Genomic DNA, 22358 nt, shown 5'->3' on the forward strand with positions numbered 1-22358 from the left:
AGCTAGTCTTGGTCTGATTAAGACGAAAAAACTTATTGATGTGCAGACGTATTGTGGAAGTTTGTATGAAATTTGGAGGATGGAAGCAGCAACGTAAAATACATTGCATTCAATATCAAGATGGTTTTAACTCATATACATTAGTAATTCCTGGACAATGAAATTTACTGCAAGATTTCGGAACAGCTACGACTTTTCACACAGAAATGAAGCAGGGGATTTTTGTAGAACAAGACATGTTAACATGATAAAGGATGAACTCTTATCTACGCCATTTCCCCCTGTTAATCACATTTTGATATTCTCTGTTCTCTTTCAAATAATTTTTGTAGTGGTAATTGGTTTGACTTTTGCTCAGAAACGCCACAAGGACCACCCCAACAATAGCTTTTCCAAATCACGAAGTCCGATAGCTTTTCTGTAAAATGTAGTCCGAATTGCATTTCATTCTTCCCTTTTTCACGGTCATTAACGATTTTAAGCCCCCTTTTTATTCACCATTTCTTCCCACATTTTTAACCATTTCTTTTCTTCTTATTTTTTTTCTTTTTTATTAACCACTACAGTCTGGTAGGCTTCTGAAGTACTTTTATATTCTGAGTTCAAAAACAAATTTCCTTAAGACACAAAAAGTTTCTGTCCACAAATCAGCATCAATTTAGAAAGCATCACTTGTGGAAAATTCAGGTTGCCCTTTTCTCACATGATATCCTATGAACTATGGATGAAGTGAGATGTCCTCTTGGGTAGACTGGTCATCGGGTGCAAGTCTTTTTAGTTGTCACCACTTCAGCAGCCTGCTTATCGATGGGGATGATATGATGATGAAGACAGCATAACACCCAGTCCCTGAGCACAAAAAATCTCTGACTCAGCCAGGAATCGAACCCGGGCCGCTTGCATGGCATTCTGCTGCATTAACCACTCAGGTACTGAGGTGAACATGAACTGTGGATGAAGAGCAACAGCCTGACTTGACATGATGCCCCATTGTAGATGATTAACAAAGTTAAGAACATTTGTAATAGGTTTCCAGATTTGTGACTGGTTCAAAGACTTCTTAAGCAACAGAACCTAGTATGTAGTTCTCAACAGCAATTGTTCATCAGTAACAAGAGTATCTTCAGGTGTGTCCCACGGAACGTGACAGGACTGCTTTCATTCTCTATATACATAAATGATCTGATGGACAGGTGAGCAGCTATCTGTGTCTGTTTTCTGATGACGTTGTGGCGTATGGTAAGGTGTCATCACCGAGGATACAAGATGACTTAGACAAAATTTCAAGTTGATGTGATGTATGGCAGCCTGCCCTAAATGTAGAAAAAGTAAGTTAATGCAGATGATTGGGAAAAAGAATCCTGTAATGTTTGAAAAAAGCTTTAGCAGTGTGCTGCTTGACACAGTCACATTAATTAAATATCTAGGAGCTGCAAAGCAATATGAAATGGAACGAGCAAGTAAGAAAGGTAGTAGGGGAGGTGAATGGTCAACTTTGATTTATTGGGAGAATTTTAGGGGAGAGTGGTTCATGCATTAGGTAGACTATGTATAAAACACTAGTGCAACCTGTTCTTGAGTACTGCTTGAGTGTTTGTGATCCTTACCAGGTCAGATTAAAGGAAGACACTGAAGCAGTTTCAGAGGTGGTCTGCTAAATTTGTTACTGGTAGGTTGAATCAACATGTAAGTATTATGGAGATGCTTCATGAACTCAAATAGGAGTCTTTGAATGGCAAAGGAGGTTCTTTTTGTAACATACTACTGAGTTGTCTAACTGTCATTTTAAGTTGACCGCAGAACAATTCTACTGATGGCAATGTACATTTTGCGTGAAGACTTGGGCCTATATGCTCTTGAAGTATATCGATGTCAAACAGAGCAATTACGATACAGTACTGCGTCATGACATTCGAATACAACACAGTGAAGGAAGATACTATAGGATTCACACCTTTCCCTCTACTCCACAATCACAAGGCTAAAACAACATTGATACACTGTTCCCGTTTCAGCCAGATACTCGGGATGGCTTCACGAAACACCTCATAATCAGGACTGAAGATGCAAGAAAGCTGGCTTGGAATCTGTTCCTGGTCACCCAAGAGAAAGAGTGAGAGTGCTATAATGCCAAGCACCAGCCAGGAGACTCGGTGTGGTTTTTTTATGTCTATGTAGAAACTGGAAGTATCTAAAAAGTTAGTAAGGAGCTACTTTGGGCCATATTGTATTCTTCATCACTTGCTGGATGTCACATATGAAGTTGAGGACTATGACTCTTCATCAAGAAGACCAAAGTGCAGAGACATTACAGATGCAGGTCGACACTGGGAGGTTCAAGGTAGTTGAACTCTCGCTCGACAATTGTGAAGCATGAATGTAAAGGCCCACCTTTAATGCTCATCATAGTGAAGAGGCCTTAACAACGTGACCATAAAGTGAGGATCTGAGAGCACCACCATACAGAGGACCATTGACAAGATCTAGGTCCAGGGTGCTGTAGTCAGTCCCAGTGAGAACTTCTGAAACAGCAGGACATTGTTTCTTCAGAAAAGGGAGCAATGATATGAACTGTGATGCATGCAGTGGGGTGTAGTGGTTAGTGTCCCTGGCTGGAGTGCTGCGCATTGCCTGTTCAAAGGTGGGTTGTCAGTGTTGTTTAGTATTTACCACTTCTGGAAGGTTCTTGAAATATCTTATGTTTGTATATTTTATGTGTGCTTAAGTAGCTCCACTCTCTATCCAGGAGGACAGTTCTATTCTGGCTGTAATTTTGTGCCTGTAATAAATGTGCTTTCAGGGCTAAAGGTACAACTTAACTTCAGATTTGGACTTGATTGTAGTTTGGATGAGACAATAACTCCCAAAATGATATCAAGACATTACCGTCATCTCTTTGCATGATTACGTTGTAGTCAGGATAGGCTACACAAGATACTTAAACTGCTGCCCTGGACAATCTGTCTATTGGTGAATGACGTTGTGATTGCTATCTGATATGTCTGCGTGAGCAGAAGAAAACTAATGATCAAAGTCCGAAAACAATTTATTGTATCAATTAACAAAAACAATTTCTCCAAGTATAACACCAACACAAAACAGTGATCCATCTTCGAATCACAACTACGTACAAGAATAATATAGAAAAGAACTGAAATAATTTCCTACTAGTCTCCCCCAGAGACTTCTCCGATATACCAAGCCTAATCCAGAGATCAGTGAGAAGATTCAAACCGGGCTGCTGGGGCGGCAGATATCCACGCCTGCTGGCAGTCGATGAACTGCCGATGTGCGGCTGAGTGCCAGCCTTTATAGTGCTTCGGTGGATGAGTACCTCGGAACTATTTTCCATCATGTGGTTTGACGTGTGAAAATAGTTCCAGGATCAGCAGCGACCTCTTCCTTATGTTTATGTGGGCTGGTAGTGGCCCCTGGTGCCCACTGGTGTCTTTCCTGTGTTGTTGTTGTTGTTGTGGCCATTCATCACTACTGTGGCCCTGTTTTCCGCAGACCGAACAGGTCACATGCCGAAACTGACAATCACCTCGCCGGTGCGAAATGAAACATTACCGACAGAACGGTATCCCTTGCTGCTGTTGTGGCTGGGGTGGCTGACGCTGCCATCGCGGCGGCTGGTCCGGTGGTGGAGCTGCCGGGCCCCCTGGATCCGGGAATGGGGAAGGGCCCTCTGGACGGGTGTGCGACAAAGACCTGCGCAAGGGGAAACAACTCGGTTGACGAGTGAGTAGACTGCTCATGAGTGCGGACAACATTTAAGCAAGTATCCAACGATGGATCCTTCAACTTAAGAAGGTTGGTCCACAAGGAGTCCGTGCATGTACGAGAAGCATATCCCGAGTGACCACTGAACCATACGACTGTTTACATGAGGAGTTACCACAAAAAAACTGACAGTCCCTGGAGAGGCCTTGAAGTGTGGCAATCCACTCCCTGTAAGATTGGGAGGGGAGATTCTGACAACAAAAAAACTTGTGACGGGCAGCCGCCACGTAGACCTGAGAATCAAAATCCTCCAACAAACTGTTCGCACGAGAGAGTGTGTGGCTCCATGTCGGGGTGCATCTGTTACAACAGATGATATATTTCCAGACCGAAATAGACAAGAAAAAACGTGCGCCTCTGCACGTCGCCAACGACGTCATGCACCAAAAAATGTTGTTACAACCGTGCTACATAATTGCCCCAAGGCTCCAAAGACTTGTCAAACTTAGGAAAAGCGAGAGGCTTGGCCCACAGCCCCACGAGCGGGGAAGTGGACAGAGCACTCTGTGCCTGAGACCCGTGGGAGACAGCGGACAGAGCCTGCAATTGCTGAATAATAAGTTCATTCGTCAGCTGCATACTCGATAAAAGTGCGAGGACACGTGCCGAGGGCTGATCGAGTCCCAGAATATCCTATGCCATGGAGGACAACAAGCAACAAGCAAAAAACTATGAACCAATTCGACGCCACTGATGTGTCTGCAGGAGCAGAAGAAACCTAATGATCAAAGTCCGAAAACAATTTATTGGACTGTTCAATTAACCAAAAAAATTCTCCAAGTATAACACCAACACAAAACAGTGATCCGTCTTCGAAGCACAACTACATACAAGAATAAGATAGAAAACAACTGAAATAATTTCCTACTAGTCTCTTTTACTTTCCAATACCGTATTACAAGCTGCATAGCAAAAACTACATCTTTCTTTGCAGAATCAATTTTGCTCTTCTTCAAATTAACCCTGAAAACTTGACGTGCTTGTATTTGCACTAATGAGGGGAAAAAAGATTACTAAGGAACCGATTGTGATGTATATTAGTGAGTGAATGTTTCTGACCTTGAACTTTGCCCTAAGGGGGTACGGAATCGCCTATTCCCACAATGTTAAAATAAGCCTACTATTGGGAAGATTTTCTCACAAACTTCTGGAGACAGAGACATAAAATTTTTACTGTATATGCATTGATATGTTATAACAATACTGAAACAACAGTTAATTGTCAAAGTATTTTCTTACAGAAATATTTTACATTTATTTTTAACTAAATTTTTTCCATCACCTTTTACTAAATTATCACCCCTAAGTCTTTTGTAAGCCAAGTAATTAAACAATCGTTGATTCAGTGTGTAAAAGAAACCCATGTGACTAAGTCATAAGAATTTCACACTTCTAGGCTGACCAGTACCTGAGATAATGTTCCTAGAAGAAGTAAAGAGCAAACTTACGGGAAACGGAGAAAGAAGATTGAAACATTCCTGATCTTCTTTTGGCACCCCGCTGCACCTGCCTTGCTTTTTTCACTAATGTCTTGATTGCATTGTCAGCACACAGTACTGATCTAAAGTCAACATAGCAAGTACTGTGCGGGAACCAACACGCAAACCCAACTTTTGAAGGACCTGGCATTTAGTCATATTCCCAAGATTGAAGGTTGCCACAGCATCATACACACCAATTAGTGTAATAATTCCGACAGACACTGTTTTTGGGAGACGATGCTATCTCACACTATTCAAGCACTCGTTGGGTTCAAAATTGGCTCTGACCACTGTGGGACTTAACTTCTGAGATCATCAGTCCCCTAGAACTTAGAACTAATTAAACCTAACTAACCTAAGGACATCACACACATCCATGCCCGATGCAGGATTTGAACCTGCGACCGTAGCGGTCGCGCAGTTCCAAACTGTAGCGCCTAGAACCGCCCGGCCACTCCGGTCGGTGCACTCGTTGGGGTTCTGGTTTTTCCATGAAGACATTTCATCAGAAGACTTCTGTCAGACAGATATCTGAAAATGGGCTTTATTTCTTCCATGGTGGCTAATGGTAGACTCTGGTGGTGAATGTATTTCTCTCCAGTTGTTAGTCCCCTATTGTATTTACACCAGCTCTTTTCATCTTTGGGGCACAAACCATGTCCTAGATGCTCATCTATGGATGCGGTGTGGAAATACGAAGCCCATATAGCTTTCCTAATTTTTCAAGATTGCCTGTATTTTGCCTGATTGCAAGGCCATAGAAATTCTGAATGTGGTCTATTATGGAATCAGTTAATCTTTCTTTGCCCTGCAAGATTTTCACATCATTTAGTTTTCTCCCTTTCAAAACTCACTTTAACCTTCTCAGCCTGGCACCCATTCTCTTCTGCACATGTCCTATACATTCAAGTTTCTTATATTTACACTGTTCCCATATGGTTTGCTTTCCAAAATTTCTTTGAATGCTTTAGAGTCACAATCTCCCAGATATTTAACATAGCAAACATTATACCACTATGAAGATCAGTGAAATTTTTTTTTTACCACAGCAACCAGCATGCCACCACTACTACCTAATTATTAGCAAGACAAAGTTCATTTTTCAGCCTGTCTATGCATCTCCACTATTTGGACATTATTGCAACATTAATAACCTTGACAGTGTCAACACTAGTTGCTGTTACAACACCATTGTTGGAGGGGTGTCCCCTTTTCAGCCACGTGCCATCAAAAGCTACTGTGAGGTCACAACTGCCATCATTTTCTTTCACTGCTTCTTCCACAGCTACCTGCATTGACTTATGTGCTACATCTTCAACTGCAGATTCTAGTACATTGTTGTAAGCATCAGACTTTGAAGGTACACTTGGAAAATGTAGAACACCTCATATCATATCACCAGCTGCTTTGCCCCTACCAATTGCTCGCAATCCATAAACTAACGTAATATTTACACAATAAAGTTCAGTTTTCTTGTATCCATTATTTACAGTTAGTGAAACAGAACTTGGAAACTTAAAGATGTACTTACTAACACTGCATATTAAATTAAACTGGGCAGCCATGCCAAAATGGGATTCTACTTTCAGATAAACGTTTCCTTGAGATTTCTGCAGCACACACTGTTTTCAAGAGCTTCGCAAAATATACTCGTATCAATGAGTTCAAAAACTTCTTTCCCTTTATCAAGTAAATTATATTTCTCTTCCAAATCTCTTAGTTTTTTTATGAGAAGCACTGTTTTCAATTGGAGTAAGTTCATTCGGCAAATCAGTAATAAGGGGACTCACATTTTCCAACAGTGATGATGAAGAACTGCTTTCCTAATGAATCATTATTTCTTTTCTTTTGCCAATTTACACGCTTTTTAAACACTTTTGCTCTAGCTGTAGGCATTTTCACTGCGAAAAATTAAGCACTAAATATGAAATAACTCGACAACAACAACTTTCATATAGCACACTGTTTACAAACAATCCCATCACAAAGTTAAAGAGTAACTTGAGGAAACCAGAGGGAAACATTTTCTGACAAAAAGTGCATAAAGAGTCGCTGAAAAGTGGGATATTTGAATTCATGTCACATAAATGTACTGCCAAAAAGTTTATGATCAGCCACTAGACTCGTGTACAACTAAAGCGCAATGCCCGATCCCACAAATCTATAAAAACAAAATAGTTATAATTCTAGTAGAGCTATGTATGATACGTCATTTTAAAGAGGAAACTTGACGGAATATAGTACGCCAGTAAAACGAAAATCGATTTTTTAACCCAAAATCCAATTCCGTATCCCCTTAAGCTCTGATAAGTTTTATCAAAATGAATCACATCAGTTGCAGAGGACAAGCAGCTTGCTACAGATGAGATCTTGTGCTCTCTATAAATGAAATGACGGATGATATCCTGAGCAACTTCATGAAAAACAATACACACAAATGTTTTGAGCAGTGGAAGGAAAGGAAACAGATGTGTCTGAATTTAAATAGATCCTATTTTGAAGATGATCACCACTAATCAAATTTATTTCGTGATATTACAAATCTGTAGAATCAGTCTCTTTCTTTTACTATCAGACCTCATATATTACTGCCACTACTCAGTTGGTTTACGCTTGTATGACAATTTTTTAGCCATAGAGTACAAAACGGTTAAAATGCACCAGTTCATTTGGAATTCTCCTCTTCATAAACATCTAATTATGAAATGAGGAAAATATATTGTTTCACAGGTGGTTTTCCTGTGCCAGTAGTCATCTTCTACAGCTACATCTATATTCTGCAAACCACCATGAGGTACACGGTAGGGGGTGTGCCTATTGTACCAGTTAGTAGTGTTTCTTCCTGTTACATTCACATATGGAGCATGGGAAGAATGATTGTTTGAATGGCTTTGTGCATGCAGTAATTATTCCTATCTTACCTTCACGATCCCTATACAAGCCATATGTAGGGGTTTGTAGTAATATTCCAAGAGAAATCATTTAAAGCCAATTCATGAAACTTGGTTGACAGACTTTCTCAGGATAGTTTACATCTATCTTCAAGAGTCTTCCAGTTCAGTTTCTTCAGTACTTCTGTAACTCTTTCCCATGGGTTAAACAAACCTGCGACCATTTGTGCTGGCCTTCTCAGTATATGTTCAACATCCTCTCTTAGCCCTATCTGGTACTGGTTCCAATACACACAAGAGAAATATTGTAGAACCAGTCGCATGAGTAAGCAATCTGATTTGTAGATTGATTGCACTTTGCCAGTATTCTATCAATAAACTGAAGTCTACAACCTGCTTTACCCACAACTGAACCTATGTGGTCATGCCATTTCATATCGCTACAATGTGTTACACCTGCTATTTGTATGACTTTGCCAATTCAAACATTGACTCACTGATAGTATAGTCATAGGATACTTTTTTTTTGTGAAGTGCAAAATGTTACATTTCTGAATATTTAAAGCCAGTTGCCAATCTCTGCACCACTTTAAAATCTTAACAAGATCTGACTGAATATCTATGCAACTTCTTTCAGATTGTACTTCATTATAGATACCTACGTCATCTGCATAAAGCCTGATGTTACTGTTAATATTGTCTGCAAGTTCATTAATACACAACATGAACAGCAAGTGTGCCAAATCACTTCCCTGGGGCACACCCCAAAGGTTATTCTACATCTGATGATGACTCTCCATCCACGATAACATGTTTCGTCCTCCCTACCAAAAAGTCCTCAACCAAATCACAAATTTCATTTTATATCCCATATGATCATACTTTTGACAATAAGCATAGGTATGGTACTGAGTCACATGCTTTTTGGAAATCAAGAAATTTAGCATCTACTTGACTGCCTTGATCCGAAACTTACAGTACATCATGAGAGAAAAGTGTGACGTGGGTTCCACATGAATCATACTGCTAGGCAGTGAGTATGTCGCTCTGTTCAACATACCTCATTATGTTTGAGCTCAGAATACGTTCTAAGATTCCACAGCAAACTGATGTCATGGATATTGGACGGGAGTTTTGTGGATCACTTCTACTACTGTTCTTGTAGACGGGTGTGACTTGTTCCTTTTTCCAAGAACTGAGAACTGCTTTTTGTTCAAGGGATCCATGATAGATTAAAGCTGGAACAGGGGCTAACTCAACTGAAAATTCAGTATAGACTCTGAGAAGGATTCCACTGGGTACTGGAACTTTGTTCATTTTTATCAATTTCAGATGTTTCTCAACACTTCTGACACTAATACTTATTTCATTCATCTCTTCAGTGGTAGGAGGCTTAAATTGGGGCAATTCTCCTGGGTTTTTCTTTGTTGGGAACAATTGAAAACAGAGTTAAGGATTTAAGCTTTTGCTTTGCTACTCTCAATTTCAGTTCCTGTTTAATTCACTAGGTACTGGACATAACTTTGGTGTCACTAACAGAATTTATATACATCCAGAATTTCTTTGGGTTCTGTCAAAGATCACTTGATGATTTTCTGCTACAGTAGTCATTGAAGGCATCACACGTTGCTCTCCTGACAGCTAAACACATTTCATTCAGCATCTCTCTGTCCATAGCCCTAGGCTCCGTTTTGCACCTATTATGCAGTAACCTTTCTTTCTTTAGAAATTTAATTACAATGACTGTATACCATGGAGATTCTTTCCCATTATCAGTTGTTCTACCAGGTACATATCTATCCAGTTCAAGGTCAACTATTTTTTTAAAGTTGAGCCAGAGTTCCTCTACATGCTTCTCCCCTGTGATGAAAGTTTCAAGTTCTTCACTGAAATATAACTTACTGATTTTTTACATAGTTTACTGAACATATATATCTTTCTGCTTGTTTTGTTGTCCTTTGTACTGTGGTAATCATTCTTGCCACAATTATGCCTTGGTAATTGCTACCAGTTTCAATATGGACATCTTCAAAGAGGTCCGGTCTGTTTTTTGTCATTAGATCCAATATACGAGGTATATTCAAAAAGTATGGTGACTTTATATTTTCGTGAAAAAATATTTATTTATTCATCAATATTCATGTTGTCCCCTTCAAAGTAACCCCCTCAGACACAATAAACTTGTGCCAATGCTTCTTCCAATCCTTGAAGCACTTCTCATAAGCACTTTATGGTACAGCCTTGAGTACTTCCAGCAATGCAGTTTTTATTCCTCAATCACTGAAAATCTACATCCTTTCAGAGGTCTCTTCAGTTTTGCAAACAGGAATAAGTCACTTGGGGCCAAACACAGTGAATATGGCAGCTGAGGCCAAAACATCTCTCACAAACGATGATGAATGAGTAGGTGCATTGTTGTGATGCAAAAGCCATGAATTATTTTTCCACAATTCAGGTCATTTTTTTGTGTATTGCTTCTCGCAAATGGCGCATAACATCACGGTAATACTCCTTATTGACCATACGACCATGAGGCAAAAATTCGTGATGCACTATGCCACAGTAATTGAAAAAAACAGTGAGCAAAACTTTGACATTTGATCAAACTTGGCATGCTTTTTTCGGTCTTGGCTCTCTAGGATGCTTCCATTGGATCGTTTGGGCTTTGGTTTCGATGTCATAACCATAAACCCATGATTCATCACCAGTTATGACCTTTTTGAGCAAATCAGGATCATCATTGACATCATTCAAGAGCTCCTGAACAATGCTTGTGCGACAATTCTTCTGATCAAAATTAGGAAGTTTTGCAACAAACTTCACTGACACACATTTCAAGCCCAAAACATCTGAAAAAATTGTGCGACATGAGTCGACTGATATGCCAACATCCTCAGCAACTTCTCTTATGGTAATTCATTGATTTTCCAAATAAAAATTCTTCACAGCTTCAAGATTCACCGTATGCCACTGTCAATATTTCACGTGTTTTAGAGCACTTGATTCCATTTTTCATACAAAATTTGATGCAAATTCTTTGCTCCATTTTTTAATAATAATTGATAATTGTGAGAACACTAAAACATGTCTAACCTTTCTATCTGTCAAAAACAAATGAAGTACGCTGTGTACTCAAAACTGTGAACATCGTTTGGGACATGTGTACCAACATAACACAAAAAAAGATCGATAATTGAATGTACATTGCCCACACGATTTTAAGTCACCTTATTTTTTGAACAGCCCTGATATTTCCATCATGAGTGGGGCTCCTAACTATCTGTCCTAAGTAGTTTTCAGAGAACGCATTTAGTAAAGTTTCACAGGATTTCTTATCATAACCACCACTAACAAAACTGTAATTTTCCCAATTAACTCTTGGATGATTTAATAAGTCTTCACTGATGATTACAATATGATTGGGGAACTTATTTACAACTGAACTGCAGTTTTCTCTCAAGTTTTTGGTTACATCAAGAGATGAGTCTGGTGGGCAATAGGAGGATCAAATGATCACTTTATATACAGCCTCTGATATACAGCCCTGCCCAAACACTCTCACATAAAGCTTCAATTTCTACCTCAGTAGATTTCAGTTTCTTGTTTACTGCGACAAATACACCACCTCCATTTCCCATGGGTTTATGCTTTCAACATACACTTAATTTTCCACATAAATCTCACTGCTATCGATTTCAGGTTTCAACCAGTTCAGCTTCACTGATTTTCGTGAGCATTTCAAACTCTGGCACTTTGTTGCAAATGCTTTGGCAGTTTACCATTAGGATTTTAATACTCTCAGCTGTGGGAGGCATTTCTTTAAATCTTACTCTGATACTTCTAGGTTTACAACAGCTAGCATTGTCTGGATTGGATGGAGAGTCACCTAATATAAGAAACCCTTGTGTGCACCCTAGTTAGTCAGCTACCTGAGTAGCACCCTCTTATGAATAATGCACACCTGATCCATTTAGGGGGACCCCACAATTCTCAAACCTATAGCGTGGGCCCAGGAAGTCTCTGCCTAGCTTGTCACCGAACTTTCGAAGTATCTGGTTCAGTCCTTCCACTCAACTCAGAACCAAAGGGCCATGATCGGTTCTGGGGACAATGCTGAAAACTGTGAGCTTTGGTGAATCTCCGTGCAAAAGCTGGTCTTCTCAACCTTCTCTGCCAGTTGCTGGAATGACCCAAGAATGACCTCAGAGCCCAGATGACAGGCATCATTTGTCCCAAAGTGCGCCACAGATCTGCAGTTGGTTGCATCCAGTTCCCTCAATGGCTGCTGGAGTAGCCTATGCAACATGTTGAATGAGGCCTCCAGGCATACACACTGAGTGTACCTGGTGTCTTTTCCTGTCCCTTGCTGCCATTTCCCTAAGGGGTCATTCACCGTATGTTTGAACTGCCATGATTAGTAGACACCTACCCTTTTGCATTTGTCTCCTCCTGACACCAGATACAGCAGGTTTCCACAAAACAGGTGAAGTGAGTTCCAAAGGTATAGTTTCAGTTTCAGTGAAAGACAGCACCTCAAACATGTTGGTTAGGGGGATCGATGCATGCGGAGTCCTTCCTGGTCCCCATCCGCCCTCTAGACCTACCATGGACATGACACTCGCAGTGGATCAGTAATGACAGATCCTGTACTTTCTGCAGAGGGGACAGGATCCATGGGAGAGGACAGTACTGTCTCATCTTACTTAAGCATTCATTAATTTGAAATAAATGCTTCTAAGCTACATACAAAATACTAGGAGATAAAATGGCTAGCGAATAAAACTACACAAGGTGAAACTACTACGTCACAATTCGTAGTAACTGACGAAAAGTCATCGAGTAAAACGTAAGTGATTTGTGGCGTTCCCCAAGGTAGTGTTATAGGCCCTTTGTTGTCCCTTATCTATATAAACGATTTTGGAGACAATCTGAGCAGCCATCTTCGGTTGTTTGCAGATGACGCTGTCATTTATCGACTAATAAAGTCATCAGAAGGTCAAAACATACTGCAAAACAATTTAGAAAAGATATGTGAATGGTGTGAAAAGTGGTAGTTGACCCTGAATAATGAAAAGTGTGAGGTCATCCACATGAGTGCTATAAGGAACTTGTTAAACTTCGGCTACACAATAAATCAGTCTAATCTAAAAGCCGTAAATTCAACTAAATATCTAGGTATTACAAATACGAACAAATTCAGTTGGAAGGAACACATAAAAAATGTTGTGGGGAAGGCTACCCAAAGCCTGCGTTTCATTGGAAGGACACTTAGAAAATGTAACAGACCTATTAAGGAGACTGCCTATACTACACTTGTTCGTCCTCTTTTAGAATACTGGTGCACAGTGTGGGGTCCTTACCAGATAGGACTGACAGATTACATCGAAAAAGTTCAAAGAAAGGCAGCACGTTTTGTATTATTGTGAAATATGGGAGTGAGTGTCACAGAAATGATACAAGATTTGGGCTCGATATCATTAAAAGAAAGGCATTTTTTGTTGTGACAGAATCTTCTCATGAAATTCCAAATACCAACTTTCTACTCCGACTGCGAAAATAATTTGTTGACGCTGACCTACATAGGGAGAAACGATCACCAAGATAACATAAGGGAAATCAGAGCTCTTACAGAAAAATATAGGTGTTCATTCTTTCCGCACTCTATTGGAACAATGGAGAATTGTGAAGGTGGTTCGATGAACCCTCTGCCAGGCACTTAAATGTGATTTGCAGAGTATCCTTGTAGATATAGATGTACTAGTGCTGCAAATAGGGATCCACTCTCAGGAGCTGAGTAGCCCACACTCCCTACAGAGCCTTCCCTAAGTGCTCCGCCTTTCTTGTCTGAAGGAGGAGCAACTTAGTTACAAAAGCCACAATAACTAATTTCTACTTTAAGTGTTTCCAGGACTTGAAATTTCACCTACTGAAGATAAGTACTCTCCATATAATTTGAACATTTCCCTTAACTGGACTTTCCCACTGATATAAACAAGACACTGGCATAGTTAAAGGATATTTATTCATAAATTGTATTTGTGCATGTAAGTTTTGCATATGAGAATGAATACACATACATTTAAAGACTGTTTTACATAATCTTCAAAGATTCACTACTTCATCCAATCTTTTCTCACTGTATATCAATGACATTCCATCTGTACTACATTCTTGTACCTTGTATGGGTGCAAACATGCATGATGGTCATTGTGAGTTGGTGATATGCATCCTTACCATTGAAGTGAGATTGCGAGGTTTTAATGTTTGTGTTAATAGAGAACTGATTTGCAAATGATTCAGTTTAAGTAATAATAGTTATAGATAAAAGGGAATTGGGTTCTATTTGGACTGGTGGTGATTTATGCTGGAGATGTTCCAGGGGTGCCAGATGGCTGCTTGTGACACCAAGTGTACCGCAAGTCTCTAGAGGAATGGAAGGTTCGAAATGATTGGAAAAGAGCACAGGTAGTCCCAGTCTTCAAGAAGGGTCGTCGAACAGATGCGCAAAACTATAGACCTATATCTCTGACGTCGATCTGTTGTAGAATTTTAGAACATGTTTTTTGCTCGCGTATCATGTCGTTTTTGGAAACCCAGAATCTACTCTGTAGGTATCAACATGGATTCCGGAAACAGCGATCATGTGAGACCCAACTCGCTTTATTTGTTCATGAGACCCAGAAAATATTAGATACAGGCTCCCAGGTAGATGCTATTTTCCTTGACTTCCAGAAGGCGTTCGATACAGTTCTGCACTGTCGCCTGATAAACAAAGTAAGAGCCTACGGAATATCAGACCAGCTGTGTGGCTGGATTGAAGAGTTTTTAGCAAACAGAACACAGCATGTTGTTATTAATGGAGAGACGTCTACAGACGTTAAGGTAACCTCTGGCGTGCCACAGGGGAGTGTTATGGGACAATTGATTTTACAATATATATAAATGACCTAGTAGATAGTGTTGGAAGTTCCATGCGGTTTTTTATGGATGATGCTGTAGTATACAGAGAAGTTGCAGCATTAGAAAACTGTAGCGAAATGCAGGAAGATCTGCTGCGGATAGGCACTTGGTGCAGGGAGTGGCAACTGACCCTTAACATAGATAAATGTAATGTATTGCGAAGACATAGAAAGAAGGATCCTTTATTGTATGATTATATGATAGCGGAACAAACACTGGTAGCAGTTACTTCTGTAAAATATCTGGGAGTATGCGTGCGGAACGATTTGAAGTGGAATGATCATATAAAATTAATTGTTGGGAAGGCGGGTACCAGGTTGAGATTCATTGGGAGAGTCCTTAGAAAATGTAGTCCATCAACAAAGAAGGTGGCTTACAAAACACTCGTTCGACTTATACTCGAGTATTGCTCATCAGTGTGGGATCCGTACCAGATTGGGTTGACGGAGGAGAGAGACAAGATCCAAAGAAGAGCGGCGCGTTTCGTCACAGGGTTATTTGGTAACCGTGATAGCGTTACAGAGATGTTTAGCAAACTCAAGTGGCAGACTCTGCAAGGGAGGCGCACTGCATCGCGGTGTAGCTTACTCGTCAGGTTTCGAGAGGGTGCGTTTCTGGATGAGGTATCGAATATATTGCTTCCCCCTACTCATACCTCCCGAGGAGATCGCGAATGTACAATTAGAGATACTCGAGCGTGCACGCAGGCTTTCAGACAGTCGTTCTTCCCGCGAACCATACGCGACTGGAACAGAAATGGGAGGTAATGACAGTGGCATGTAAAGTGCCCTCCGCCACACACCGTTGGGTGGCTTGCGGAATATAAATGTAAAATGTAGAATAGGCAGGGGCTCAGATTCTGCAGAGCAGTTGGCGTGCCATGGAGCTCCATCAATGGTGAAATTCTGTGATTGTGAGACTCAGTAACTAGGGAGACTTATAGATAACACAGAACCGAATCTGAATCAGAACCATAATGGGAATCTGTTATTGTAAGAAGTTGTTGTTCATCAGAAGTTAAACCAATATGTAAATGGAATAATAAACCTTTGTTTATGTATCTACCAGGGCCTGTCACTACATAATAGTAGTCATTTCATAGGAAAAGTCTGGTGGAAGGTGCAGTCCGTCCAAAACGAGTAAGGAGATTGCATCAAGGCGAGAACCCTTGCAAACAACTACTTATAATCTGAAGACATCCAGTCATATCTAAGCGTCAGTCCTGAGAAGGTGCTGCTGCTGTTTCAGGTATTAATGACAATCTCTTTTCAGTATCATGATGGACACAAAATTTGGGCCTTTAACTAAATCCTGAGAAGTCATAGTCCAACCAAATATCATATCGAGAACTGATTAGCAGAAATTTTTGTGTAATAGTTTCTCTCATACTCTTTGATGACATCAATTTATCCTATCATGGTAAAATTTTTGGTGAACATTTAAACTAGAAAAAAACTAGTACAACGTGCAGAAAACCTCTATCTTTCTCACATGCAATCAAAAACTCACAGTAATATTGCGGATGAGCATTTAAACTAGGAAAAACAACCTGGTGCAACATGCAGAAAACCTCCATCTTTCCTACATGCAATTCAAAAATTTAGAAAATTATTTCCACTCAAAATAAAAGCTAGCCCACTCAGCCATATCTTGACTACTACAATTTAGTTCAACATGATACAAATATTGTAAATTAATGACAAGGTGAGTTAGTCATTAATGATATGAATGGAACATTTGGTGCTTCAATCTGCCAGTCCTTCTTATGATGTTACAGTAGATGTGACCAAACAGGTGATATGATTGTTACATGCTCTGTTTTCTCCATCAGTTTGTTAGTCACCGATGTCTCCAATACTTCTTACTGCCTGTAAAATATCTATCATCATTCCATAACTGCAATGTGAGAAATGATACATCTAGCATCTTGACTCTACCTATTCATTACACTAAATTTAACTCTCTTTATTCTCTGTTAATTCATCATTTGGTAAGATGTAACAGACGGCCTAATCCTGCCACGTGAAATAAGGGCATAAATAAATAATCTCTATTCAGATTTAAGTAATTGAAAATTTACCATTTGATAAAATTAAGCTTACTGACATACCACCAGCCCACAAGAGGTTCTTCATAACAGTTTAACCATTCTCATATACTTTTTTTTAAGAGTAAAAGATGTTTTCACATAAATAAAGTATTCAACTGTATCTAAGGAAAATTTAACTGAGAAAAATAAGAAATTGTCAGACAGAATCGGTGGCTAGTACTTACCATCAAGAGACATACATAAAAGTGACACACAAGTTACCTTTCAGGACCATTAGTTCCTTTCTCCAGGAGGAAAGAGAGGTAGGTTGGGGAATATTAAAACGGTAGGGCAGGTTACTCACACCCCAAGATGAGAGGGACCCACACCTTTAACTTATGCTAGTTTTCATTTCTATGCCAGTCAAAGGCTCTCATGAAACTGAATATATTTTGTATATTCGTATGCTTTCCTTATAAAATGCTTTGGGGCAATGATAGTGCATGGCATGTCAGATAATCCAACCAAAAAATACATAAAAATCACACTGCAGAAGTAATCTGTGATCTTCTAGTTTCAAAGGTGTTTTGTATGGAAAGAGTATATCTCTCTTCACAAAAGGATAGTGTGTAGTGAACATTAGGTTAAAAATTGAACACTAGCAGTGTTGGCTATGGAACTTTGCCATAATTGACCAGACACAGATTTTTGTGCTCTAATCACCAGTTGTGCCGTCAACAGTTAAATTATGCTGACGTTGTCAAAGCAGAGCTGAATAAAATGTTTAGTGACTGAGTCTGTGAATTTACAAACCCACCAATAAAAAGGTAAAGGGTGTCATATGATAAACTCGTTCACTTAAATTTTTTTAAAAAGTTTGTACAAAATCCTCAACAGAAAAACAGCATCAACTGAAATAACTGTGTATGAAATGGAAAAACACAGGTATTTTAAACTGCAGCACATCAGAATAAAAGAGAACAAGTTACTTCAAAACAAAGACTATATTTTCACTAAGTTCCCAACACAGAGTATCAAATCTTAGTTTTATATATAATTATCAAAACTAGAACAACATTTTACAAATCACTTTCCTGAGCTTTACATATTTTCATTACAAAACATACATACAATAAAACTAAATATGAATTCATTACAGGTGGGATGACAGTTTTTATACAAGTTTGCTGTTTGTACTTATTTTGTGGCAACCAACACTAAAATATCTACAAAATATGTCTTTGGAAAGGGGGAAGAAAATTGTGTGCACCAACTACTTCATACTGTTGCACATCATGCTGCACCTTAGCTGTCTGTCACACTACACTGCACCAAAAATAAAAACTTAGTCTTTGTGCCTTTTCTCACCATCATGCACATAATTTAAAAAGTTGTCAACATCTATGCCTTTAAGGAGCCGCTGCGAAAATTCTGTGTGTATCTTCTTCTCCACCTGGAAAAAAAAGGAACATACAGAATCAAGATTTCAAAGTGCTTTCATAAAAAAGCAGACTTAAATATAAATGAAAGTAAATGGAAATGTGAAACAAATAATTTTAGTCTTCTCTTTATTTATTTTTCTTGTGCTTTACTTGGCCATAAATAGTTTTTCACCAATGAGTTTAAATTATTCCAGGGGTTGCAACAGATATTTACTCTCCATAAAATTTTAAATGATTAATCTGTATTGCAGTGAACAATATGTATTCATTGTGCTATCCTTGGCTGATAAAAAAAGAATGGGTTGACATAAATTATTCATGATGCTGAGCTGTCATTCATAGTAGTAACAACTCAGCACAAGGTACACTTACAAAAGCCTGAAAGGTTTTGTTAGATTATAAGCAATTGAAATGATTATTGTTTTATTCAATTATACAATTAATTTTAACTGTGTTTTAGATTTTACATTTAAGAAGAACTTACTACTCCAATAAAGGTTTACTATCAATTTTTTATTTATTTTTGTAATTAGAACTGTTTTCTGTGTTCTAGATTATCTGAATGTGTCATTCTAAGCAAACAGAAAATATTGAAAATAAATATTTTCGTGCAATCTGGATTGAACACTAAATAAGTTTGTTACAGACACAGATATTCACTGAAGACAATATGTTCCCTAATAATAATAATAATAATACTAATACTAATAATAACTCTATGTGGTTCAATATCTTAGTGCAAGTTTTCAATTGGACATCACTTCAGCGACTTGCGTGTCCCTAAGCTACTCCAGTAATCTTACTGGAGAAAGGAAGTCTACTGTTTAATGTGTAATCTGAAAGACATTCAGTTTCTGGTTAATCTTCACAACATTGAGAAATTAAGGCTTGATTAAAGACAGATTGAATTATTCCCTGATCTGAGTGGGATTTGATCTCTTGACCTTCCAGTCTTCAGACTACCAGGCCTGACATGGAGGAAGTTACTTTCTTAACTGGCGTCTCACTGTCACAACAACAACATGCATGATGTTTTATTGGAATACTGTTGCAGTCTCTGTACATTTATATATCTGTGCTTTATGTTACAAACAATATTACATAAAGTGTCGCACAGGAAAAATTTACCAGAAAAATAACAGATTCAAGGCACTTTTGATACTCAAAGGCACAGCAGCTTTCAAGAAATGGGAATTTACACAAAGTGAACGCCCTTAAAAGTTTTAATGACTTATCACACTCTGCTTAGTCATTACATTAAAATTTTGGGAATTGCATAATATGCAGGGGGTGGATGTTACCTGTTTGAATAGTGCACACCAACAATGTATTGCAGAAGTTTAGTCACGGAACATGCCCTCAGCACAGAACAAACACTGACCCCCCCTCCAAGATGGACCTGTAGTTGATATCAATAAGATATGCCAGGCTACCTCTTTCATAATGAAAAGAATTCTATGGTATGCAAAATATTGTCCAGCCAAAATATACCGGCAAGAGGCAACTAAAAACTATGTACTTCAGATTCCAGGGGGTGGTTGTTAGATGTTTGAATAGTACACACCAACAATGTATTGCAAAAGTTGTCACGGGACACGCCCACAGCACAGAACAAAGACTGCCTCCCCCCCCCCCCCCCCCCACCGCACTCACTCACTCACTCACTCTCTCTCTCTCTCTCTCTCTCTCTCTCTCTCTCTCCAAGATGGACCTATAGTTGATATCAATAAGAGTCAAAATGTATAACTACTTCTAGTTCTGAACTAGCTAGTGTTTGGAGAGGCATCCGATGGATAGGAATTCTTTGGTGGTCAGACGATAACAGAGGATATGCTGTTGCCTGTTTTAGATAAGGACTACATGTCCAAATAACTTTGTTTGTTTTTATTTTTTGACTCTGTATGCTTAACACAAGACATCCAAATGACAGATGTTTGACTCCTGAAGAAACTTGCTGAGGATTATGTTCCTAACATTAGTGGTTGTATGCTAAAGTAATTATGATGATTATTTTCACAACTACCATCTCTAGTTCTTAAGAATGGACAATATTAGGAGTAAAATTCCTATATCACTACAGCTGAAGGCTGAGATATATCTTAAAAAAAAAGTAACTGCCAGTTTACTCCCCTATGATTTGTCAGTCTGAGACAGTGTTCCTTCTCTACGGATTTTGATTTGACACATTGTCCCAGTTTTTTGTAACACTCTTCTCTTTCAATTACTCAATACTTACTCCACTCACTGTCCTCACTTGTTTACCAGCCGCTCAAAATTTCTTCCTCCTCTTTCTTTCTGGTTACTGTTATCATCTTATTTTGTGAGCTTCCATTTCTGCAGCTATTATTCTGTCTTTCCAGACGTCTGTTACCTTCCTTCTGTACTTTCGGGGTTTTGCCAAGCTTTTTCTCATTTAGCATCCCAACAATGTGATTGTTTTTATTCTTACTTTCTGATTGTGACTAGTGATCTGCTCTCTCCCATTCTTACTTTCTGATTGTGACTAGTGATCTGTTATCTCCCTGTCCACAATTCTACCCAGTTGTTACAGTCTGGATATGGTAAAGTACAAAAAATTTCTAAATTATATTTCATTGTGGATATTGTGTGACTTTACGTTGTTGCTAAGTGATTTGCTCTCATCTTTGCTAACTCTGTCAGCTCCATTCATAGGTCTACATTTTTCCTTTCTTTTGTTTCTGAAAAAAAAAAAAATCTTTGATCTTCATAACACACACACACACACACACACACACACACACACACACACAAAGACACAAGGCAAAAAACCAAAAAGGTTTTTATACAAGCAGATTTTTTAAAAGCGAAGACACAGTTCACAGTTCTGACCATTCACTTTCATTCTCCAGCCAGTTGATCCAACACACGAACTCTGCTGCAGGATGCACAAGACTGCACACTTCACTGGAGACATAGGAGTGTACTTGAAAGTATTGTTGTGTCTACTTGTCATTTCAGGAATCCTGGAGAGTGGATGTAGGATAGCAGGAGACAGATGCTACTGAAAAGGGTCAAAGGTTGTACACATTCTTACCAGACAACAGGGAAACATTAAGAATGAAACGGGTAAGTCCTAGTTGGGGAAATGTTTACTTCTTCTATCCAACTAATTTACACAATTAAAAGAGGAACTTGTGAATGTGAGGAACCATGCACTCCTAAAAACACAATCATCTGCAGAACACATCACGCCTCACACAAAACAGATAGAGACTCTTGCCTAGCACACCATAGTACAAGAAAATTCATAATCTTGAATTGTTGTTAGACTGAAAAAATTAGCACTGAAAATTTCACACAAGATATATATAGAGCACACCTACAAGCGCAAAAGTTCCACTCCTGTGTGTCCTGGTATTATGTAAAGTGCATGTGATGCAGGTAGTGAAAATCCTATGGTTAGAACCTCTCCATTCACTATAGATGTCACACCTATGGAAGCAAGTGGCAAACGCAATGCTACAATGGCACAGTGCTACAACCGCTACATAACTGCTTTATCAAAGGGTTTTCTAAGACTGTAACCTCAGTGCAATTTTTGGCATTAATAATAATCTCTGCATCTTGTATGGCAGTGAGTAATATTTGGACAAAATATTATTATATTTATATCTTAAGCATAACAGTTGTTAATTCTTACAATAGTACTAGTTAAATCTAACATTAGAAATTTTCACAGAGAGTAATTTGGAGTTTATAGGAACTGACATGCCAACGCACGACTTTATCCTCAGTTTGAGATTTTACTTC

At 38.9% G+C, this 22358-nt stretch overlaps 1 protein-coding gene across 1 annotated transcript in view; it reads right to left on the reverse strand.

The window, feature by feature from the left end:
* Positions 1–18140: 18140 nt before the first annotated feature.
* Positions 18141–22358, reverse strand: part of LOC126281191 (uncharacterized) — a 236605-nt gene continuing 232387 nt past the window's right edge. Inside the window, exon 15 of the mRNA XM_049979903.1 lies at positions 18141–18598. Coding sequence (XP_049835860.1) covers positions 18491–18598 — 108 coding nt within the window. The 3' untranslated portion in view covers positions 18141–18490. The remainder of the gene's footprint in view (positions 18599–22358) is intronic.

Source organism: Schistocerca gregaria, chromosome 1 (genome assembly GCF_023897955.1).
Source record: "Schistocerca gregaria isolate iqSchGreg1 chromosome 1, iqSchGreg1.2, whole genome shotgun sequence".
Taxonomy (NCBI): Eukaryota; Metazoa; Arthropoda; class Insecta; order Orthoptera; family Acrididae; genus Schistocerca; species Schistocerca gregaria.